Genomic DNA, 20301 nt, shown 5'->3' with positions numbered 1-20301 from the left:
TGGCCATGTCCCCAACCACCCACGGGCTCCAATTGCCTTCGATTCCCATCCCCCCAGCCCCCGACATCGCCTTGGCGCCTGGTCTCTGCTGGTGGAGACGAGTAGTGATTCCTGCCAACAGCACGCTGGCAAGGGGGAAGATTCTGGGAGGCTGGAAGATGCCATTCTGGACACGCTAATTGGATTGAAATTTATTCAATTCCATGGAAATTGGCTTCACACCCATTCTGGCCATTTAGCTGATCACACTGGGCTGGGAAGATTGCGTGAACCAACTTTTAGCCTTGCTATCTTATTGGCTTGCCGCGTCGCCAGTAAGATCACCCCAGCACCTCTGAAAGTGGAGTGCTGGTCTTGATTTTGTGCTCAAACCCTAGAGTGGAGTTTCAACTGCAAACCTTGTGACTCAGAGGCAAGAGTGCTGCCAGATGAGCCACAGCTGACTGAGGTGAAGAGAGAGGCACAGTTTATTCAAGGACAATCAGCTCATATTTGTTAAGGGAAAGTTATGTTTGACTAATGTGATATAATTTCTGAGGAGGTAATACGGAGGATCAGTGAGAGTAGCACATTTGATGTAGTTTATATGCATTTTAAAAGGTATTTGGCCATCTCAGATCCTGGAGTAATTCTGATCCTGGAGTAACTGTCATTGATCCTGAAGTAGGTTTCATCCTGGAGTAACTGTAACTGATCTGGGTGATGCGCGATATAACACACGAGAGGCGTGATGTACTCGGGAAATAAAGGCTTTTATTGCCAACAATAACAGAGCTACCATATACAGTACACGATCCCAGACTAAAGGGTCACCAGGCAGAGCAGTGACCTTTATACCTCTCCCAGGAGGTGGAGCCGACTGGGGTGTACCATAACAACTATATTAACAGGTAGAACAGCCCAACCCTAACCCCAACAGTAACATATATACAGACTCATAGTACTGGCCAGACCATGGCTCAGCACTACCTAGTGGGAACCAACAATGGTTCACCACACTGGGTGTAACTATAATTGATCCTGGAGTAAGTCTGATTTGGGAGTAACTGTAACTGATCCTGGAGCAACTCTGATCCTGGAGTATGCTGCACTTGGTTGAGGTCATTAGATTACATTTAAGCTTCATTTTCATATGAAGCAATTTTTAAAAGTGGCATCTTGGCCTTTTGGCCAAGATGCAAATGAGATCAAGCCTTGGAGGAGGAAGACCTGCGCCTACTCCAATCAGCTTGGCTCATGTAGATCAGGCTCAAGACAGGTGTGAAGGCCCTGTCTTGTCAGCTTGGATCGGAAATGTCTCAACTTGTTGAGACTCTGAATTGGACTTGATTTGATTGAATTGGAAAAGTATTTTAAAAAACTGTGACTGATTCTGGAGCAAGTCTTATCTTGACGTAACTTTAATCCTAAAGTAACTCTGACTGCCCCTGTGATAACTTTGACTGATCCTAGAATTACTCTGATCCTGGAGTAACATCGCTTCTCGGCCTTTTGGCTAAGATCAAGTGTAGTATGGATCATCTGCCCTTGGTTGAGGTCATTAGGTTACGCTGAGGCTTCATATGTTTCATATGAAGCAATTTTTAAAAGCGGCATCTCGGCCTTTTGGCTAAGATGCAAATGAGCTCAAGTCTTGGAGGAGGATCCTCCCCCTTCTCCAATCAGCTTGACTCATGTAGATCAGGCCCAGGACAGGGTGGTTTTGGTCTCCCGTCCTGTCTTGTCAGCCTGGATCTGAAATGTCTCAACTTGTTGAGACTCTGAATTGGATTTGATTTGATTGAATTGGAAAAGTATTAAAAAAAACATTGCTTCTCGGCCTTTTGGCTAAGATCAAGTGCAGTATGAAGAGGATGCTGCACTTGGCTGAGGCCATTGGGTCACATTTAAGCTTCATATTCATATGAAGCAATTTTTAAAAGCGGCATCTCGGCCTTTTGGCTAAGATGCAAATGAGATCAAGCCTTGGAGGAGGAAACCTCCCCCTCCTCCAATCAGCTTGGCTCACGTAGATCAGGCCCAAGACAGGTGTGAAGGCCCTGTCTTGTCAGCTTGGATCGGAAATGTCTTAACTTGTTGAGACTCTGAATTGGATTTGATTTGATTGAATTGGAAAAGTCCAAAAAAAACATTGCTTCTCGGCCTTTTGGCTAAGATCAAGTGTAGTATGGATTGGATGCTGTGCTTGGTCGAGGTCATTGGGTTGCATTTAAGCTTCATATTCATCTGAAGCAATTTTTAAAAGCGGCATCTCGGCCTTTTGGCTAAGATGCAAATGAGATCAAGCCTTGGAGAAGGAAACCTCCGCCTACTCCAATCAGCTTGGCTCATGTAGATCAGGCCCAAGACAGGGTAGGGGTTGCAGACCCTGTCTTGTCAGCTTGGATCGGAAATGTCTCAACTTGTTGAGACTCTGAATTGGACTTGATTTGATTAAATTGGAAAAGTATTTACAAAAACATCGCTTCTCGGCCTTTTGGCTAAGATCAAGTGTGGTCTGCTGACGCTGCACTTGGTTGAGGTCATTGGGTTGCATTCAAGCTTCATTTTCATATGGAGCAATTTTTAAAAGCGGCATCTCGGCCTTTTGGCTAAGATGCAAATGAGATCAAGCCTTGGAGAAGGAAACCTCCGCCTACTCCAATCAGCTTGGCTCATGTAGATCAGGCCCAAGACAGGGTAGGGGTTGCACACCCTGTCTTGTCAGCTTGGATCGGAAATGTCTCAACTTGTTGAGACTCTGAATTGGACTTGATTTGATTGAATTGGAAAAGTATTTAAAAAAACATCGCTTCTCGGCCTTTTGGCTAAGATCAAGTGTGGTCTGCTGACGCTGCACTTGGTTGAGGTCATTGGGTTGCATTCAAGCTTCATTTTCATATGGAGCAATTTTTAAAAGCGGCATCTCGGCCTTTTGGCTAAGATGCAAATGAGATCAAGCCTTGGAGAAGGAAACCTCCGCCTACTCCAATCAGCTTGGCTCATGTAAATCAGGCCCAAGACAGGGTAGGGGTTGCACACCCTGTCTTGTCAGCTTGGATCGGAAATGTCTCAACTTGTTGAGACTCTGAATTGGACTTGATTTGATTGAATTGGAAAAGTATTTAAAAAAACATCGCTTCTCGGCCTTTTGGCTAAGATCAAGTGTGGTCTGCTGACGCTGTACTTGGTTGAGGTCATTGGGTTGCATTCAAGCTTCATTTTCATATGGAGCAATTTTTAAAAGCGGCATCTCGGCCTTTTGGCTAAGATGCAAATGAGATCAAGGCTTAGAGGAGGAAGACCTGCGCCTACTCCAATCAGCTTGGCTCATGTAGATCAGGCCCAAGACAGGGGTTGCAGACCCTGTCTTGTCAGCTTGGATCGGGAATGTCTCAACTTGTTGAGACTTTGAATTGGACTTGATTTGATTGAATTGGAAAAGTATTTTTAAAAAACTTTGACTGATCCTGAATAACTCTGAATAATTCTGGAGTAAGTCTGATCCTGGAATACTTTTGAATGACCGTGGAGTAACTGTGACTGACCATGGATAACTCTGATCCTGGTTGGGTTTTTTAAATTATTTTTTATATTTTATTCCTATCTCAAAGTTACAAAGTCAGTGTGCAGAGTGGACATGGCAGGCCCTTAATGCACCTCCTTGCTTGCTCCAAAAACCAATTCAAATTCAATCCAATTCCTGGTCCCCACAAGAGAGACAAACAAGCTTCATCCTGACTGCTGAGCAGAGCCTGGGGGCCTGGCCAGCTGGCCTGCCTGGGCAGCTGCCGGTTATTATTTAATACATTCCTACATTTGCTCTGATGTGTGTTTATCTGTAAGGCGGCATTATTCGTCACTCCGGTATGTGTGGCCGTGCTGTGGCTGCTACTGTCTGGCTCTGTGTTTTATTGACGAGAGCCTGAGCTCGACGGCCGCCGCTTGGGGGTCCTTCCTGTGTGTGTCGTGTGTTTTGGACGTCAGTTGTGCGACTCGGGCATGGCGTCGTTGTGGGGCCGGAGCGGGCCCCGGGGCTGAGTGCCGAGTGGAGCCGTTCCCTGGGAACATGATGCCCGGAGAATCCCGTTCACAGGCGGCCGAGGTGGCGGCGGCAGACCCGGTGACCGCGGACTCAGCCTCCTGTGTGAACTGTGATACCTTACAGCAGGTAAATGTCTGTCATTCCGAATGGATAACATTGCAGCAGCGGCTGGAAATAGGCAGCAACACATAATAGTGAGCAATGCATTGTAATAGAGAGCGGTGTGTGGGACTAATGGATTGAAATAGAGCAATAATTTTTATAGAGATCAGTGGATAATGATGATGAATATAGAGCACATTAGGCTGAGACAGGGAGATGGTCTGAAATAAACAATACAGACCAAAAGGTATAATGGGAGCAGTGGATCACAAGAGAGAACAAAGGATTATAATAAAAAGGGCATACATTATAATAACAAGCAATGCATTGTAATGCAATTGTCAATGATAATTAACTATTAGAATGTAAGGAAATACATTATAATAGACCTTTTAATTATAATGCTGAGAATGATGGGCTCACAGGGTGAATGCACTGTATTCAAGTGGTGGGTTGTAACAACAACTATTAGACTTATAATCAGTAAAACTATTTTAATAGAATTAGAGATGAGCACAGATCATAGTGGGAATTACATTTTTTAAAACTTGTATTTACATAACGTCTTTCAGGATGCCCCAAAGTGTTTTACAGCCAATGAAGTACCATAGAATCACAGGATCCCTGTAGTTCAGAAGAAAGTCATTTGACCATTCGAGTCTGCACTAACTCTCCAAAAAGAGCATCTTATCCAGGCCCACCTCCTGCCCTATACCTGTAACCCCACACATTTACCATGGTCAGTCCCCCTAACCTGCACATCATTTGTATTTGAAGTGTAAGTCATTTTGTAGTGTAGAAAAGGCGACAGGCTATTTGTGCACAGTCCTGTAAAAAGAACGTGATAATGTCCATTGAAGATTGTTGAAGCATAAATATTGACCCAGGCACCCAGGAGAACTCCCCTGCGCTTCCTTGAATAGTGCCATGGGAACATTCATATCCACCTGAGGGAGCAGACAAGGGCTCAATTTAACATCTCATTTGAAAGGTAACATCTCTGACCATGGAGCACAAGGAGTGTTATCCTCAACATTGTGTTCAGCTATCTGGTGAGGGACTGTTCTGATCTGAGACAAAGGGGCGAGCTGCAGCCAATATCTGTATTACAATAGAGAGAGAGCATCTCATTATAACACAGAATGGATTAAAATGGGGAGCAATTTATTACAATATAAATATTAAATTATGATACACATCATTGCATTATAATAGAGTTTTACATTATACACAGTGACATAATTAAGTATAAGGTTCAAAGGGCACTAAATTATAATACAGACAATCAAACAGTTGTATATGCAGTGTTTTGACTTGCATTTTGAAATTGATTTTTAAAAAAAGAAACAAGGTTAAAACTTTATTTCCCTGAAATAAGTAAAATTGTATAAATGTGGTTTTTAAATTATATGGTTTTTAGATCTACAAAATGACATTTACTGTTTTACTTATTTCAAGGGAATAATGTTTGTACACAAGGATAATGTGTCCAGCCTGACTCTGTAAACAAATAAGAATGTGAAACCAGTTATCATTTTTTTGAATTGCATTGTGATTTCCTGCTGTGACTGCTTATCCTTGAACTTTACTGATCTGGTATAACTTAAAATTTATATCTTTATAAACTTTTGCAGACTTCGTCTTTCATAACAAGTATCTGATTTCTTGAATAATTTATACTTGACATTCTATGTGCTTTGCTATTTTGTATAAGTTAGTGGTGCATTTGTAAATGTAAAAACAAAGCAAATAAAAATTATAGTACTAAGTGGTGTTGTCGAAGGAGACTTGGTGAGTTGCAGCAGTGCATCTTATAGGTCACTGCTGCCGCTGTCTTCCGATGGTGGAGGGAGTGAATGTTTGAGATGGTGGATCGGGTGCCGATCGAGTGGGCTGCTTTATTTTAGGTGGTTTTAAGGTTGTTGGAGCTCCTTTCATCCAGTCAACTGACTTCTGTCTGGTAGATGATGAACAGGTTTTAGGGAGTCAAGATATGAGTTATTCATCATTGAATTTCCAACAGCTGACTTGTCCTTGTAAACCACAGCATTTATATGGCTGGTCCAGTTCAATTTCTGGCCAATGGTAACCCACAGGACAGTGAGATCAGGGTATTCAGTGATGATAATGGTATTGAATTTCAAGGGGAGAAGGCTAGATTTTCTCTTGTTGATGTTCATTTTCTGGCACTTGTGTGGCACAAATGTTACTTATCACTTATCAGCCCAAACCTGAAGATGCCTTGTTGCATTTGGGCATGAACTGTATCAGTATATGAGGAGCTGTAAATCATACTGAACACTGTGAACATCCCCACTTCTGACCTTATAATGGAAGGAAAGTCATTGGTGAAGCAGCTGCAGGTGGTTGAGCTTGGGACACTACCCTGAAGAACACATGAGCAATGTCCTGGACCTGAACTGATTTGCTTCACAAACATCTTGCATTGTGCTTGGTATGACTTCACCTAGTGAAGGGTTTCCACTTGACTCCCATTGACTTCAGTTTTGCCAGGATTCCCTGATGCCATGCTCAGTCAAACGCTGTCTGATGTCAAGGACTGTCACGCTCACCTCTTGAATTTAGCTCTTTTGTCCATGTTTGGACCAAGACTGTAATGAGATCAGGAACCAAGTGGCCCTGGCGGAACCCAAACTGAGCATCAGTGTACAGGTTATTGCAATGTAAGTGTCATTTGATAGCACTTTCGATGAAACCTTCCATCACTTTGCTGTTGATCGAGAATAGACTGAAAGGCACGGTATTTGGCCAAGTTGGATTTACCCTGCTTTTTGTGGACAGGACATATCTGGGCATTTTCTATATTGTTAGTCAGATACCAGTGTTGTACAGATTCAGCTTAGCTATGGGTGAGGATAGTTCTGGACTGCAAGTCTGCAGTACTATTGCTCGGATGTTATCAGGGCTCAGTGCATTCAGTTGTTTTGTCATATCATGTGGAATGAATTGAACTAACTGAACACCTCATTTGATTTCATTTGACCTGTATTTGAGATGCAACAGCAATAAGAAAACTGACAAGATAAATCATCTATTAGGTACTTCTGGATGAATGCAATTGCTTCTCTTTTGCACTGATCTGCTGGGCTCCCCTATCATTGTGGAGGGGGCTGCTCATGGAGCCCCCTCCTTTGTTTAATTGTCCATGATTGGATGTAGCAGGACTGCTAGGTTTGATCTGATCTGTTGGTTGTGGGATCGCTTTGTTCTGTTTATCGCATGCAGCTTTCACTGTTTGGCATGCAATGGCTCCTGTGTTGTAGCTTCACCCGGTTGCCACCTTATTTTTACGTGTGCCTGGTGCTGCTTGTGGACTCTTCATAGAAGCAGGCTTGATGGTAATGATGAAGTGAGGGATATACTGGGCCTTGAGATTTACAGATGTGGTTTTATGCGATTTTGCTGCTGTTTAGTCACAGCAGTGCATGGATATCCTGTTTTGAGTTGCTAGATCTGCCGTAAATCCATTTCATTTAGCATGATGGTAATACCACACAATATGATGGACGGCATCCTCAATGTGAAAAGAGGTCTTTGACTCCACAGGGATTATGGGCTTGACTCTTACCAATATTGTTATGAACAAATGCATTTGTTGGTGAGAAGTTAAGCAGGTTTTTACCTCTTGTTGGCTGTCTCACCACCTGCTTGAGACCATGCCCTTCAGGATTCGGCCAGCTTGGTCAGTGGTGATTCTGTTGAGTCACTCTTTGTGATGGATATTGAAGTCCCCCAGCCAGAGTACATCCTGTGCTCCTACTACCCTTCCTGCTTCTTCCATGTCGTGCTTAATGTCAAGAGAGCGCAGTAGTTGGTCATTAGCAGGTTCTCTTTGCCCACTTTTAACTTGATGCCATGAAACTTTGTGTTTGGATTCAGCGTTAAGGACTCTCGGGATCAGACCCTCCTGACTCTTTGCCATTATGCTGCTACCTCTGGTCACGCTGTTCTGCCAGTGGGATTGGACCTACCCAGGAATGGTGATGGAGGAGTTTGTAACATTGACTGTGAGGTATGATTGGGTACCCGAACTCCGAATGAAATTAAAATCAGACACATGGAGAAAATACACAAGCTAGGGTTGTATTCCTTGGAATTTTAAAGGCCATGGAGGATTTGATAGAAATTTTCAAGCTATTAAGGGGAACAGATAGGGTGGACAGAGAGGAATTTTTCAGGAGTAGAATTGAGAAATATTTCTTCGGGAAAAGGATGGTAAATGTTTGGAAATCTTTTCCGCAAACCAAAACTGATGCCAGATCAATTGTTAATTTTAAAACTGACATTGTTTTAGTGAGCCAAAGGTATTCAGGAATATGGAGCAAAGATGTGGGTGTATGGGGTTAGGTTGCTTACCAGAAGTGATCTCATTAAATGATGGAACAGGCTTGACAGGCTAAATAATTTACTCCTTTTCCTATGTTCCTGGATAGTAATTTAGGAATGTGAATTCTGGATTTGAATGATGTAAAGCTTAATTGTCTTTTAATAGTAATTGGTTACCCAATGTTACAATCTTGCTTTGAATGGATTGGTGCGTGTGATTCTCCACTGTATGGCTCAAGGAGCATGAGAACAGGAAGGAAGGTTTTGTAAATAGGACCTATGCAGGATATAAGATTGTTTATACATTGTAATATTTTATGGGAAGTTATTGTGCTTAAAGCAGTTCTTATCGTGGATCAAGAATTTAGAAACTTTTCTGTCATTTATGGGTAAAAAAGTAATAATCATACTTCTTAGTAACTGAGAAATAATTTGGAGAAATAATCAGGAAGGAGGTCTGAATGAAACAAACTAAAAGGCCTGCAGAAGCTGGATATCTGAAAATTGTGGAAACAGCCAGTAGATCAGGCAGTACTTGGAGAGAATAGAAAAGTTGCTGTTTGAAGTGCAGACCCGTTATCAGAGCACCTGAAAAGTCAATTACAGAGTAATTTAATTTAAATGATCTGATGATTCAGTTCTAGAAAGTGAAATTCGTGTTGACTGCATTGTTTTATATTGCTTTGTTCAAATTATTGGATATTGGAATTATCAGGAGTAGATTGCCTTTTATGTCATTCATAATCTAGAGGGAAACTGGAGCAGTCAATATGTGTAGCAATGTAGCTAATCTCAGAGTCAGGCGTTTGTGGGTTCATGTTCCACTTCCATGATTTGTACACTGGACTGAGAGTCTGCTGTAGTGCTGAGAGAGCATTGTACTGTTGGAGGTGCAGTCTTTCAGATGAGCTGTTTAACCAAGGCTAATTTCCCTTCGGGTGGATATAAAATATCCCATGGCATTATTTTGAGGAAGATCAGGGAGTTCTCCCCAGTGTCCAGCTGATATTTAAACCTAAACTAAATTCATTAATGAATTTATAACAGATAATTTGGCTATTTATTTCATCTCTGTTTGGGGAACCTTGTTGTGCAAGTAAGCTGCCATGTGTCTTCATTATAACAGCAACTATACTTTAACCATACTTTCTTGGCTATAAAGTGTTTTGGGGCATCCTCAGGTTGTGGAAGACAGATGGAGATCAGTTTTTTCTTATATGAGGGACTAAGATCTCACCTTGTATATTTGCTTACAAAAGATATAAAGATATGCGCCTTGTTATATCTAAAAAAAAATTAAACTGGACAAAGATCTAACATGGCTGAATCTATGTCTGTCTGTGAACCCGAACAAAATAAGCTATCCGATCATATCGAAGAAACTCAAATCTCAAGTTATCCCTCAAGAGCCAATAATGACCCTTTTGTGAGCTGCACAAAATTTGAAAATTGAAAATTTGGAAAGAACTTTACTCAAGGCCACCTACATTTCATAACCCAGGTTGACTAATAGGAGTCTGCTCGTCTGCTAAGACAAAGGGAACTGCAACCTTCATTTCAATTCTTAATGGTTGAGATATTCAGCAATTTTTGGTGACCCAAGTAAGGAATACTATCCCTTGTCAAAGATAGTGTAGAGAGGTAGGAGTTGAGATGGGCCTCTGGTTTGTAGAACCAATAATATTGCCTTCCTGGACTGCAAACTGTCAAACCCCCTACCTTTTTATCATCTAATGAGCAGCATCACAGACAATGAGCCCTGCCCCAGGATGAACAACTAGCCCCACCTACACTCTACCATCGCAAACAAGATTGATTCGTCTCTGCATGCCTAACTCATCATGTGAAGTCAACACCACTGGAAAAGCAAATTATCCAGCATTGGTTTTCAGTCCACTGACCTCCATAAAAGAATTGGATTTTGATTCTGGACTCGAATCTATGCGAAACACTATTTCTTTTCTCTGTGGTCTCTGCACTGTAAATCTTTCTTTTCTCTATCTTTTACTGTATGAATGTAAAGGAGGCAGCATTGTGATCCTTCTCCCATGTTCTGAGTGTGTACAAATAAACTGACCTATTTGATTCACCCTATCTTGAGTTTGCAGTGGGGTTATTAGGAGACATTGGACACCAAAACCGAGGGGTTGGGAAACATGTCATCACTTACAAAAGAAGAAGCAAATTAAAAAACCCTTTTTGCGGATGAGTGGTGAGAGGAGAACATAATGCTGCTCAAATTAATCTCCTTCCTGTCCATAACACAATTAATATGTTGATCCACTGACTGTTGTAACTGAGATCAGAGCATTTCACGGCTTGTAATAATTTTTTTAAAGTGCACATATTTCCATTGTTGCTGCTGTTATTCCAATACTTTGTAATGGTGCCGAACTATGACATTGGCATTACACTACCTTGAACTGGCAGGCATGGAGAGATTTAAAACTGATGTAGTTTAGAATAGTTTTCAGACTGAATTTACAGCACAGCAGCTTTCAGTTCAATACAAAATTCATATTCAGGTTTGTTTGCACAAACGGTGTTTTAGTGACTTGAATAAATGTGCTACAGTTAATCACGGTAACAGATTGAAGTGAAGTTAGAAAACAAATGAGAGTAATGCTGAGACTAAATTTGCTGTTTCGTAATGTGACTGCTACTGAAGAAGAAAGTAAACTGGGCTGTGATTGATAGATGCGTAGACATATATATCTGCAGCCCACACAAAAGAAAGGTTATTAGAGCTTTGGTTTAACGGCACCTCTGACAGTTCGGCACTCCCTCAGTACTACACTGGAGTGTCAGCCTCGATTTTATGCTCAATTCTGAACTCATGGTGGATATTAATCTGTAGATACTACTGTGACAGGAGTGTAAGTACTTTCATTTCTGTGAACTTGCCATTGCAGGATGCTGCAGCATGCTTTGTTACATATAAAATTGCTGAACTAACCTGATCAGATCATGTACAAGGTAGGGGTGTACACATTGGTCCAGATCATCCTTTCAGTGGCAATGCTGAACACATTACAATTATTGTGCCCGGACCTTTCTCCCAATGGATTTTAAATTCCAGCTGTAGCAGTGATGGATCATTGCAGCCTTTCAAGGGGAATACCAGCAACTGCTGGAAGATGGGCAAAGAGAGGACACACTCTCTGGTTTTATAACATTAACTGCCATATTCAGGGAAGTCCTTAAAGGTCTCGACTATGGGTGGGTTACTAGGTGAGTGAGTAGATTAGTGGGAGGGTGAATGTATAGTGGGATAAGAACGAATGGTTAGGTTTGGGTTGTTGTTGGATTGGGGATGTAGTCAGGTCTGTAGTGGGTAATTGGGTTGTGGGAGTATTATTTAAATGGAGAAATACTGCAGAAAGCTGTAACACAATATGCACGAAACACAGAAAGCTAGCACACAGGTGCAGCAGGTTGTCAGGAAGGCTAATGGAATGTTGGCCCTTATACTCCAACCCCCTTGAAATAAGAGTTGGGAAATCTTGCTGCAACTAGACAAGGTACTGATGAGACCAAAACTGGAGCACTGTGAGCAGTTTTGGTCCTCTTATATAAGGAAAGATATTTCATTGCAGGCAGTTCATGACAGGTTCACTAGAATTATCACAGTTATGGAGGGATTGTCTTGTGAGGAAAGGTTAAAAGGTTGGGATTCTACTCATTGGAGTTTAGAAGAATGAGAGATGATCACTTTGAAACATATAGGATTCTTAAGGGGATTGACAGGGTAAATGCTGAGAGGATATTTCCTCTCATGGGAGAGTATAGGACCAGAGGGCACCAATTTAAGATTGTGATGAGGGGGGATTTCTTCTCTGAGGGTTGTGAGTCTTTGAAACTCCTTGCCACAGAGAGCTGTGGAGGTAGAGTCTTTTTGTATATTTAAGGCTGAGATAGATATTTGATCAGTAAAAGAATCAGGGATTACAGAAAATGGGCAGGAAAGTGGATATGAGGAATGTTGGATTAGCCATAATCCTCCTGAATGGCAGAGCAGGCTCAAGGGGTGGAATGGCCTATTCCTGTTCCTATTTCTTATGTTTAAGTTTATTAGTGTCACAAGTAGGCTTACATTAGCACTGCAATGAAGTTACTGTGAAAATCCCCTAATCACCACATTCCGGCGCCTATTCGTGTTAGACTGAGGGAGAATTTAGCATGGCCAATGCACCGAGGCAGCATGTCTTTCGGACTGTGGGAGGAAACTCATGCAGACACGGGAGAATGTCCACACACACTGACGTAAGTTGGGAATCGAACCCTGGTCCCTGGCGCTGTGAGGCAGCAATGCTAATCACTGTGCCACCCTGTCGCCTCCAGTCAAAGGGGTGGTTGTGGGGAAGAGCAGCTGGTTGGGAGGATGATTGAGGTGCTCGGTTCAGTCACACTGGCTAATCACCGAGTTATACCAGAGATTAACCAGCATAATATTTTCAGGGTAAGTATCTAGCTAAGTCCTATGTATCTAGCCCCAAGTCTCTGACACCAGATCAGTGCAAGAGATTCTCACGTAGTGTCCTGGGCAGTGCAAATCAGCCCATTGGAAGTTTAAACTTTCCAGGTAATTACAGTGCCTGTGTGTGTATGTTCTGGACTTCCACAAGTTCCTGATGTGCATCACAAACTTCAGTCTGGATTTTGCTGCTCTGAATCTTGGAACATTTGGATCTTTGTGAAGCTGCAGAAAATAGTGGACAATGGACACGCTGCTCTAAGTTTGGGCCAGTTGTGTTTCCCGAAATAATGTTCCTGGGTATGGTAAAGCACACAGTAGGAACCCTACCACTTAGGAGGCAAGATTGCAGAGAATGTGTTTATGCAGTGGCTTGAGGGATGCTTGCAATTAATCACTGGACTCGCCAAATGATCTTACAATGGGAAGTCTGGATTTGCTGATAATGATTGCCATCCTGATTTATGTCAAGTGCCTGTAAGCAAACTAAGTCTTGTGTTTGTGAAGCTAGAAGTAATGTGCAGCTGGTGGTTTGATTAATGCTGGGCACTTATGGGTTAGTAAGTGTTATCAGTGCACAGATGGAAAGGGAGTGAAATTCATCAGCGGACCATTCAAATTGTAGAACTTTGTAGCCCATTGTTTGAAGTCATGAAAAAAAATTGACATAATTGTACGTAAACACCACTGTATCACAGGGGCAAATATAAATCAATGACTTTAGAAATAGACAGCTTTAATGAATCATCTATGGTATAAAATAAATCAATCTGTTAACAATCTTCAGTGTCTTACAATTTTTTACTCCATCCTTAAAGGTGCGCAGTGCGCAGAATGGACCAGACAACCTTGAATCCATCCCCTTGCTTATTCCGAAATCCAAATTACAATTGAATCTAATTCGTGGTCCCCACAAGAGAGACAAACAAGATCCAAGCTGACTAGATGAGGCACTGCACCTCATCTTGGGCTGGATTTGCACTTGATCTTAGCCAAAAGTAAATGTTCTTAGAGTAACATTTCACTCAGTTGCTAGTCATTGCATTTATAACCTTTTCATTACTCTATGAACTCTATCCTGCCATCTTGCACTCAGCAATTTTTTTCCCCCCTCAACGGTCGGGTAATGTACAGGAAACACATCGCACACACAACCACAACTACAGATGTGAACTTTTAAAATTGTGGTTTGTCCCTAAAGCTTAGCTTTGCTTGGTAGAGCCTGATTAGTTGGTCAGCTTCCTGCTCCTTGTTCAGCTAGGACCAGCTTACTTCTTAGCGCACTAGTTTGCAAGGTTATTTGCAGCTGTTCGGGAAAATACTAGGTCTCATCCAGGTTGGCAGGTCAACCATGAAGTGCGCTCTGTAGACCTGGTAAGAAGTCTCACAACACCAGGTTAAAGTCCAACAGGTTTATTTGGTAGCAAAAGCCACTAGCTTTCGGAGTGCTGCCCCTTCGTCAGGTGAGTGGGAGTTCTGTTCACAAACAGGTCATATAAAGACACAAACTCAATTTACAAAATAATGATTGGAATGCGAGTCTTTACAGGTAATCAAGTCTTAAAGGTACAGACAATGTGAGTGGAGAGAGCGTTAAGCACAGGTTAAAGAGCTGTGCATTGTCTCCAGACAGGACAGTTAGTGAGATTTTACAAGCCCAGGCAAGTCGTTATGGGGGTTACAGATAGTGTGACATGAACCCAAGATCCCGGTTGAGGCCGTCCTCATGTGTGCAGAACTTGGCTATCAGTCTCTGCTCAGCGACTCTGCGTTGTCATGTGTCGTGAAGGCCGCCTTGGAGAACGCTTACCCGAAGATCAGAGGCCGAATGCCCGTGACCGCTGAAGTGTTCCCCAACAGGAAGAGAACACTCTTGCCTGGTGATTGTTGAGCGGTGTTCATTCATCCGTTGTCGTAGCATCTGCATGGTTTCCCCAATGTACCATGCCTCGGGACATCTTTTCCTGCAGCGTATCAGGTAGACAACGTTGGCCGAGTTGCAAGAGTATGTACTGTGTACCTGGTGGATGGTGTTCTCACGTGAGGTGATGGCATCAGTGTCAATGATCCGGCACGTCTTGCAGAGGTTGCTGTGGCAGGGTTGTGTGGTGTCGTGGTCACTGTTCTCCTGAAGGCTGGGTAGTTTGCTGTGGACAATGGTCTGTTTGAGGTTGTATGGTTGTTTGAAGGCAAGAAGTGGGGGTGTGGGGATGGCCTTGGCGAGATGTTCGTCTTCATCAATGACATGTTGAAGGCTCTGGAGAAGATGTTGTAGCTTCTCCGCTCCGGGGAAGTACTGGACGACGAAGGGTACTCTGTCCACTGTGTCCCGTGTTTGTCTTCTGAGGAGGTCGATGCGGTTTTTCGCTGTGGCACGTTGGAACTGTCAATCGATGAGAGGAGTCAAGCGCCATATCCTGTTCTTATGAGGCTCCCCGCATTGGAGATCTCTACTGCCTCCCGAAGGTACACAAGGCAAACACACCTGGCCGTCCCTTCGTATCGGGCAATGGGACCCTGTGCGAGAACCTCTCCTGCTACGTTGAAGGCATCCTGAAACCCATTCTACAAAGAACCCCCAGCTTTTGTCGCGACACTATGGACTTCCTACAGAAACTCGGCACACATGGAGCAGTTGAACCAGGAGCACGTCTCGGCACACTACGCCAGCATCCCCCACGATGATGGCATTGCTGCAACTGCCTCAGTACTCAATGCTGACAACTACCAGTTTCCAGATGCAATTTTACAACTCATCCGCTTCATCCTGGACCACAATGTCTTCACCTTCAACAACCAGTTCTTCATCCAGACACACGGAACAGCCATGGGGACCAAATTTGCACCTCAATATGCCAATATCTTCATGCACAGGTTCGAACAAGACCTCTTCACTGCACAGGACCTTCAACCGATGTTATACACTGGATACATCGATGACATTTTCTTCCTTTGGAGTCATGGTGAACAATCACCGAAACAACTATATGATGACATCAATAAGTTCCATCCCACCATCAGACTCACCATAGACTACTCTCCGGAATCGGTTGCATTCTTGGACACACGCATCTCCATTAAAGACGGTCACCTCAGCACTTCACTGTACCGCAAGCCCACGGATCACCTCACGATGCCCCACTTCTCCAGCTTCCACCCTAAACACGTTAAAGAAGACATCCCCTACGGACAAGCCCTCCGTATACACAGGATCTTCTCAGATGAGGAGGATCGTAACAGACACCTCCAGACGCTGAAAGACGCCCTCATAAGAACAGGACTCATCGATTGACAGTTCCGACGCGCAATAGTGAAAAACCGCACCGACCTCCTCAGAAGACAAACATGGGACACGGTGGACAGAGTACCCTTCGTCATCCAGTACTTCCCCAGAGCGGAGAAGCTACGACATCTTCTCCGGAGCCTTCAACATGTCATTGATGAAGACGAACATCTCGCCAAGGCCATCCCCACACCCCCACTTCTTGCCTTCAAACAACCGCACAACCTCAAACAGACCATTGTCCGCAGCAAACTAGCCTTCAGGAGAACAGTGAACATGACACCACACAACCCTGCCACAGCAACCTCTGCAAGACGTGCCGGATCATCGACACGGATGCCACTATCTCACGTGAGAACACCATCCACCAGGTACACAGTACATACTCTTGCAACTCGGCCAACATTGTCTACCTGATACGCTGCAGGAAAAGATGTCCCGAGGCATAGTACATTGGGGAAACCATGCAGACGCTACGACAATGGATGGATGAACACCGCTCAACAATCACCAGGCAAGAGTGTTCTCTTCCTGTTGGGGAACACTTCAGCGGTCACGGGCATTCGGCCTCTGATCCTCAGGTAAGCGTTCTCCAAGGCGGCCTTCACGACACACGACAGCGCAGAGTCACTGAGCAGAGACTGATAGCCAAGTTCCGCACACATGAGGACAGCCTCAACCGGGATCTTGGGTTCATGTCACACTATCTGTAACCCCCATAACGACTTGCCTGGGCTTGCAAAATCTCACTAACTGTCCTGTCTGGAGACAATACACATCTCTTTAACCTGTGCTTAACCCTCTCCACTCACATTGTCTGTACCTTTAAGACTTGATTACCTGTAAAGACTCACATTCCAATCATTATTTTGTAAATTGAGTTTGTGTCTTTATATGCCCTGTTTGTGAACAGAACTCCCACTCACCTGACGAAGGGGCAGCACTCCGAAAGCTAGTGGCTTGTGCTATCAAATAAACCTGTTGGACTTTAACTTGGTGTTGTGAGACTTCTTACTGTGTTTACTCCAGTCCAACGCTGGCATCTCCACATCATGACTGTAGGCCTGGTGACAGAGGCTGGGTAAATAGATGTCAGAGACTGCAATGTGAACTAGTTACTTGTCTTTGTGAACATGCATGATAAAAATGTGTAGTGAAATATTTTGCTGACTTGTTTTAAATATACAGTTTTTTAAAAAAATTCCATTCATATTGTCTGAATTGTTGTGCAATTCGCCTTTTCTCATTTTACACAGTTATCCAGAGAACATCAACAGTTGAGCCAAGCACGTTCCTGTGAAGGGAAATTAGGAAAGGCAAGATAAACTAAATGGTACTATTTAAAGGCAAGATTCACATACACAAATCTTTTCAGATGACTGGGCATGTTACTAAAACTGTTTGCAAAATAAACAGAGAATCCTGGACTTTATAAAGTAAAGATATTGTGAAGAAAAGCAAGGAAGTTGTGCAAAACCTTTATAAAATGTTGTTTATGCCTCAACTGGAGTGTCCAAGTCCACATCTGCGTACCTCACTTTAAGAAAGATGGTCAAGACCTTAGTCTGAATGCAGAGGAGATTTACTAGAATGGTATTGGGGATGAGAGACATCAGTTATGTGACAGGGCTGGGGAAACTGGGCTTATTCGCCTTGAGCTGACATAAGCATGGTGGACTGAATGGCCTCATTCTTTGCTATTTCACTCTCTGAGTGAATCAAAAAACGTATTGTTAGCAGCAAAAGGTATGTTCTCAATGTCGCTTTTGACAGTGCATTCTCTAGTAAATATCTAGGGAATGTTTACATGATTATCATTCAATCAGATCATCCTATAGCATATCAGCTGCAAGTGAATTTGAAATGGTTTATTCTAGTTATCTCAAGTTTGGTTGCAGCTTTGAAATTGATCCCTGTTTTTTTTATAAAGTACATTGGTTGTTTGTCAGTAAAGCTTTTTGCTTCCTGCATTTTGACTATGGTCAATGAAATCTTTAGATGTATGTTTTTAACTTATATTTCAATGTTTACAGTTGTCTAGGGTGGGTTTTGATCAGACTATTTTAGCTAACAGCTCTACACAGCACAGACACTTATATGCTCCTTATTCTAACATTGGTGACATTGCTAATATTGCAGCAATTTGCCAAATTTAGTAATGAAATATATTTATTAAAAATGGTATGTCAAGCTTGGGTTTCTTGTCTGTCACACTAAGTATTACACTGTATCTCCATCTCTCATACTAAAATAATAAGGAAATAAAAGCAGTAATTAAGAACATTTTGGGAAACTCTCCTGTAACACAAAATATCAGTCAGGATGTCTGCAGTTTCTTAATTGACTTAATTTATGTTTTAAAAAATGGTTAAGCCAGGTTTCTCATCTGCAGCATTAATTGCAGTTAAATTCTGAATGGGAAAACTCAATATTTACTTCGACTTCCCAGCCAGAAAGGTACATCATCACTTCCTCTGTTCTTATTCCCACCAGTCCTTCTTTCACATGAACAACTTACAGCTTTATGACTTTTCTTTTTATAACGTGCATGGACATCAGTGAACCCCCTACCTTGCTGTATTTAACATCATCTGGCTTCTTGCTACTTTTTATTTCTTTGAGTAACTGCTTTTTCCAGAAGCCATCCACCTAATTATTCTACTCATTTGCTCTTCTGAAAAAAGCAACTTGCATTTTTGTAGCTTATTTAACATCCTTCCAGTTATTAACTCTCTCTCACATCTTCTGAAGATTTTTCTTTTAAATGATCACTGATTCACCTTTCATATACAGCAGTAGTCATTCAGTTTCTAATGTCATCTCACATTTTCTTGCATCCTCACTTTACTGTCATAAGTACTTCATAGAATCATAGAATCCCTACAGTGCAGAAAGAGGCCATTTGGCCCATCGAGTCTGCACCGACCACAATCCCACCCAGGCCCTACCCCCATATCCCTACGTATTTTACCCGCTAATCCCTCTAATCTATGTATCTCAGGACACTAAGGGGCAATTTTAGCATGGCCAATCAACCTAACCCGCACATCTTTGGACTGTGGGAGGAAACCGGAGCACCCGGAGGAAACCCACGCAGACACGAAGAGAATGTGCAAACTCCACACAGACACTGACCCAAGCCGGGAATCGAACCCAGGTCCCTGGAGCTGTGAAGCAGCAGTGCTAACCACTGTGCTATTGTGCCGCCCATACTTCTTTTAACACTTTAACAGATATTTACCACAAATATTCTCTGATCTGTTAAACCCATTATTTGGTAATATCCCACTGCAGCTTCAACTCATGGATCTTATTTTTAGCAAGAACTTGTCAGAACTTTTGGCCCCTTGCCTTAACTTGCTTGGTATTGCTGCTGTTGTAAATTTGTTTTCTTTTTGACTCGAACCTAGAAGTTGCACGGTACACTTATAACTGATGCATAGTTCTGTGTTGTGAGTTCCTCTCCTTCATTTTCCTTTATCTGCTATGGTCCCTCTTTTTTTCTACCTAAGGCTACCACTTTGATTTTGAGAAGGCCCAGGTTGCTCTCCAACTTAATAGTGGATATCAGATTCCCTGGTCACAGTTCAATATCAACAGATCCTAATAGGCTCTACAATAGCAATGGTTTTATTTAGATGGCTGCTTCTTTATTCCTGGATTATTTTCTGTTTCTGACGTACATTCACATTAGAGTGTTTGCCAAAGATTCTAAAATGACTTAACTGGCAACATTTCCTCAAAAAGGTCTTTAGGATCTCATATACAATTGGATTATCAAGATTTCAGTGCCTCAATGTTTCCATTTTCTCAATTGTGGGAAGTAGCCCCTCGTGCTAACTCCAAGGTGAAGAGCTGGGGTTTAACAACTGACTGCCAGTAAGGACCATCAACACCATCCATATCCAGAAGGAAGGTGAAGTTTATGCTGTACTGCTGTTTACAGACATACTTTGCTGACCCAATAGCAATTAGCTTCTGGTCAACAGCAGAATGTTTTCCCTTGTAATGCACAGATAACTTTGAATGTTTTGCATTCCGCAGCCAGGGACCTGGGTTTGATTCCAGCCT

General features: G+C 42.6%; 1 protein-coding gene and 2 pseudogenes across 3 annotated transcripts in view; all 3 read left to right on the top strand.

Annotated features, from left to right (window-relative positions):
• The first annotated feature begins 1475 nt into the window (after positions 1–1475).
• LOC144481798 (U2 spliceosomal RNA) lies at positions 1476–1655 on the top strand (annotated as a pseudogene).
• A 475-nt stretch (positions 1656–2130) lies between these two features.
• On the top strand, positions 2131–2340 carry LOC144481677 (U2 spliceosomal RNA; annotated as a pseudogene).
• A 1623-nt stretch (positions 2341–3963) lies between these two features.
• The window catches only part of ice1 (KIAA0947-like (H. sapiens)), a 93256-nt gene continuing 76918 nt past the window's right edge, over positions 3964–20301 (top strand). For 2 of the 3 annotated variants that reach the window (XR_013500677.1, XM_078240388.1), the window contains exon 1: positions 3964–4150. Coding sequence is in view for 2 of the 3 variants with exons in the window: in XM_078240388.1 (XP_078096514.1) it covers positions 4049–4150 (102 nt within the window). In the remaining variant the exon portion in view is untranslated. Of the gene's footprint in view, positions 4151–17486; positions 17564–20301 lie in introns of all 3 variants that reach the window. The other variant, XM_078240397.1, reaches the window with a different exon arrangement.

This window comes from Mustelus asterias, chromosome 2 (assembly GCF_964213995.1).
Source record: "Mustelus asterias chromosome 2, sMusAst1.hap1.1, whole genome shotgun sequence".
Classification (NCBI taxonomy): Eukaryota; Metazoa; Chordata; class Chondrichthyes; order Carcharhiniformes; family Triakidae; genus Mustelus; species Mustelus asterias.
The sequence above is the reverse complement of the archived record's forward strand: the minus strand, read 5'-3'. Positions and strand labels throughout refer to the sequence as shown.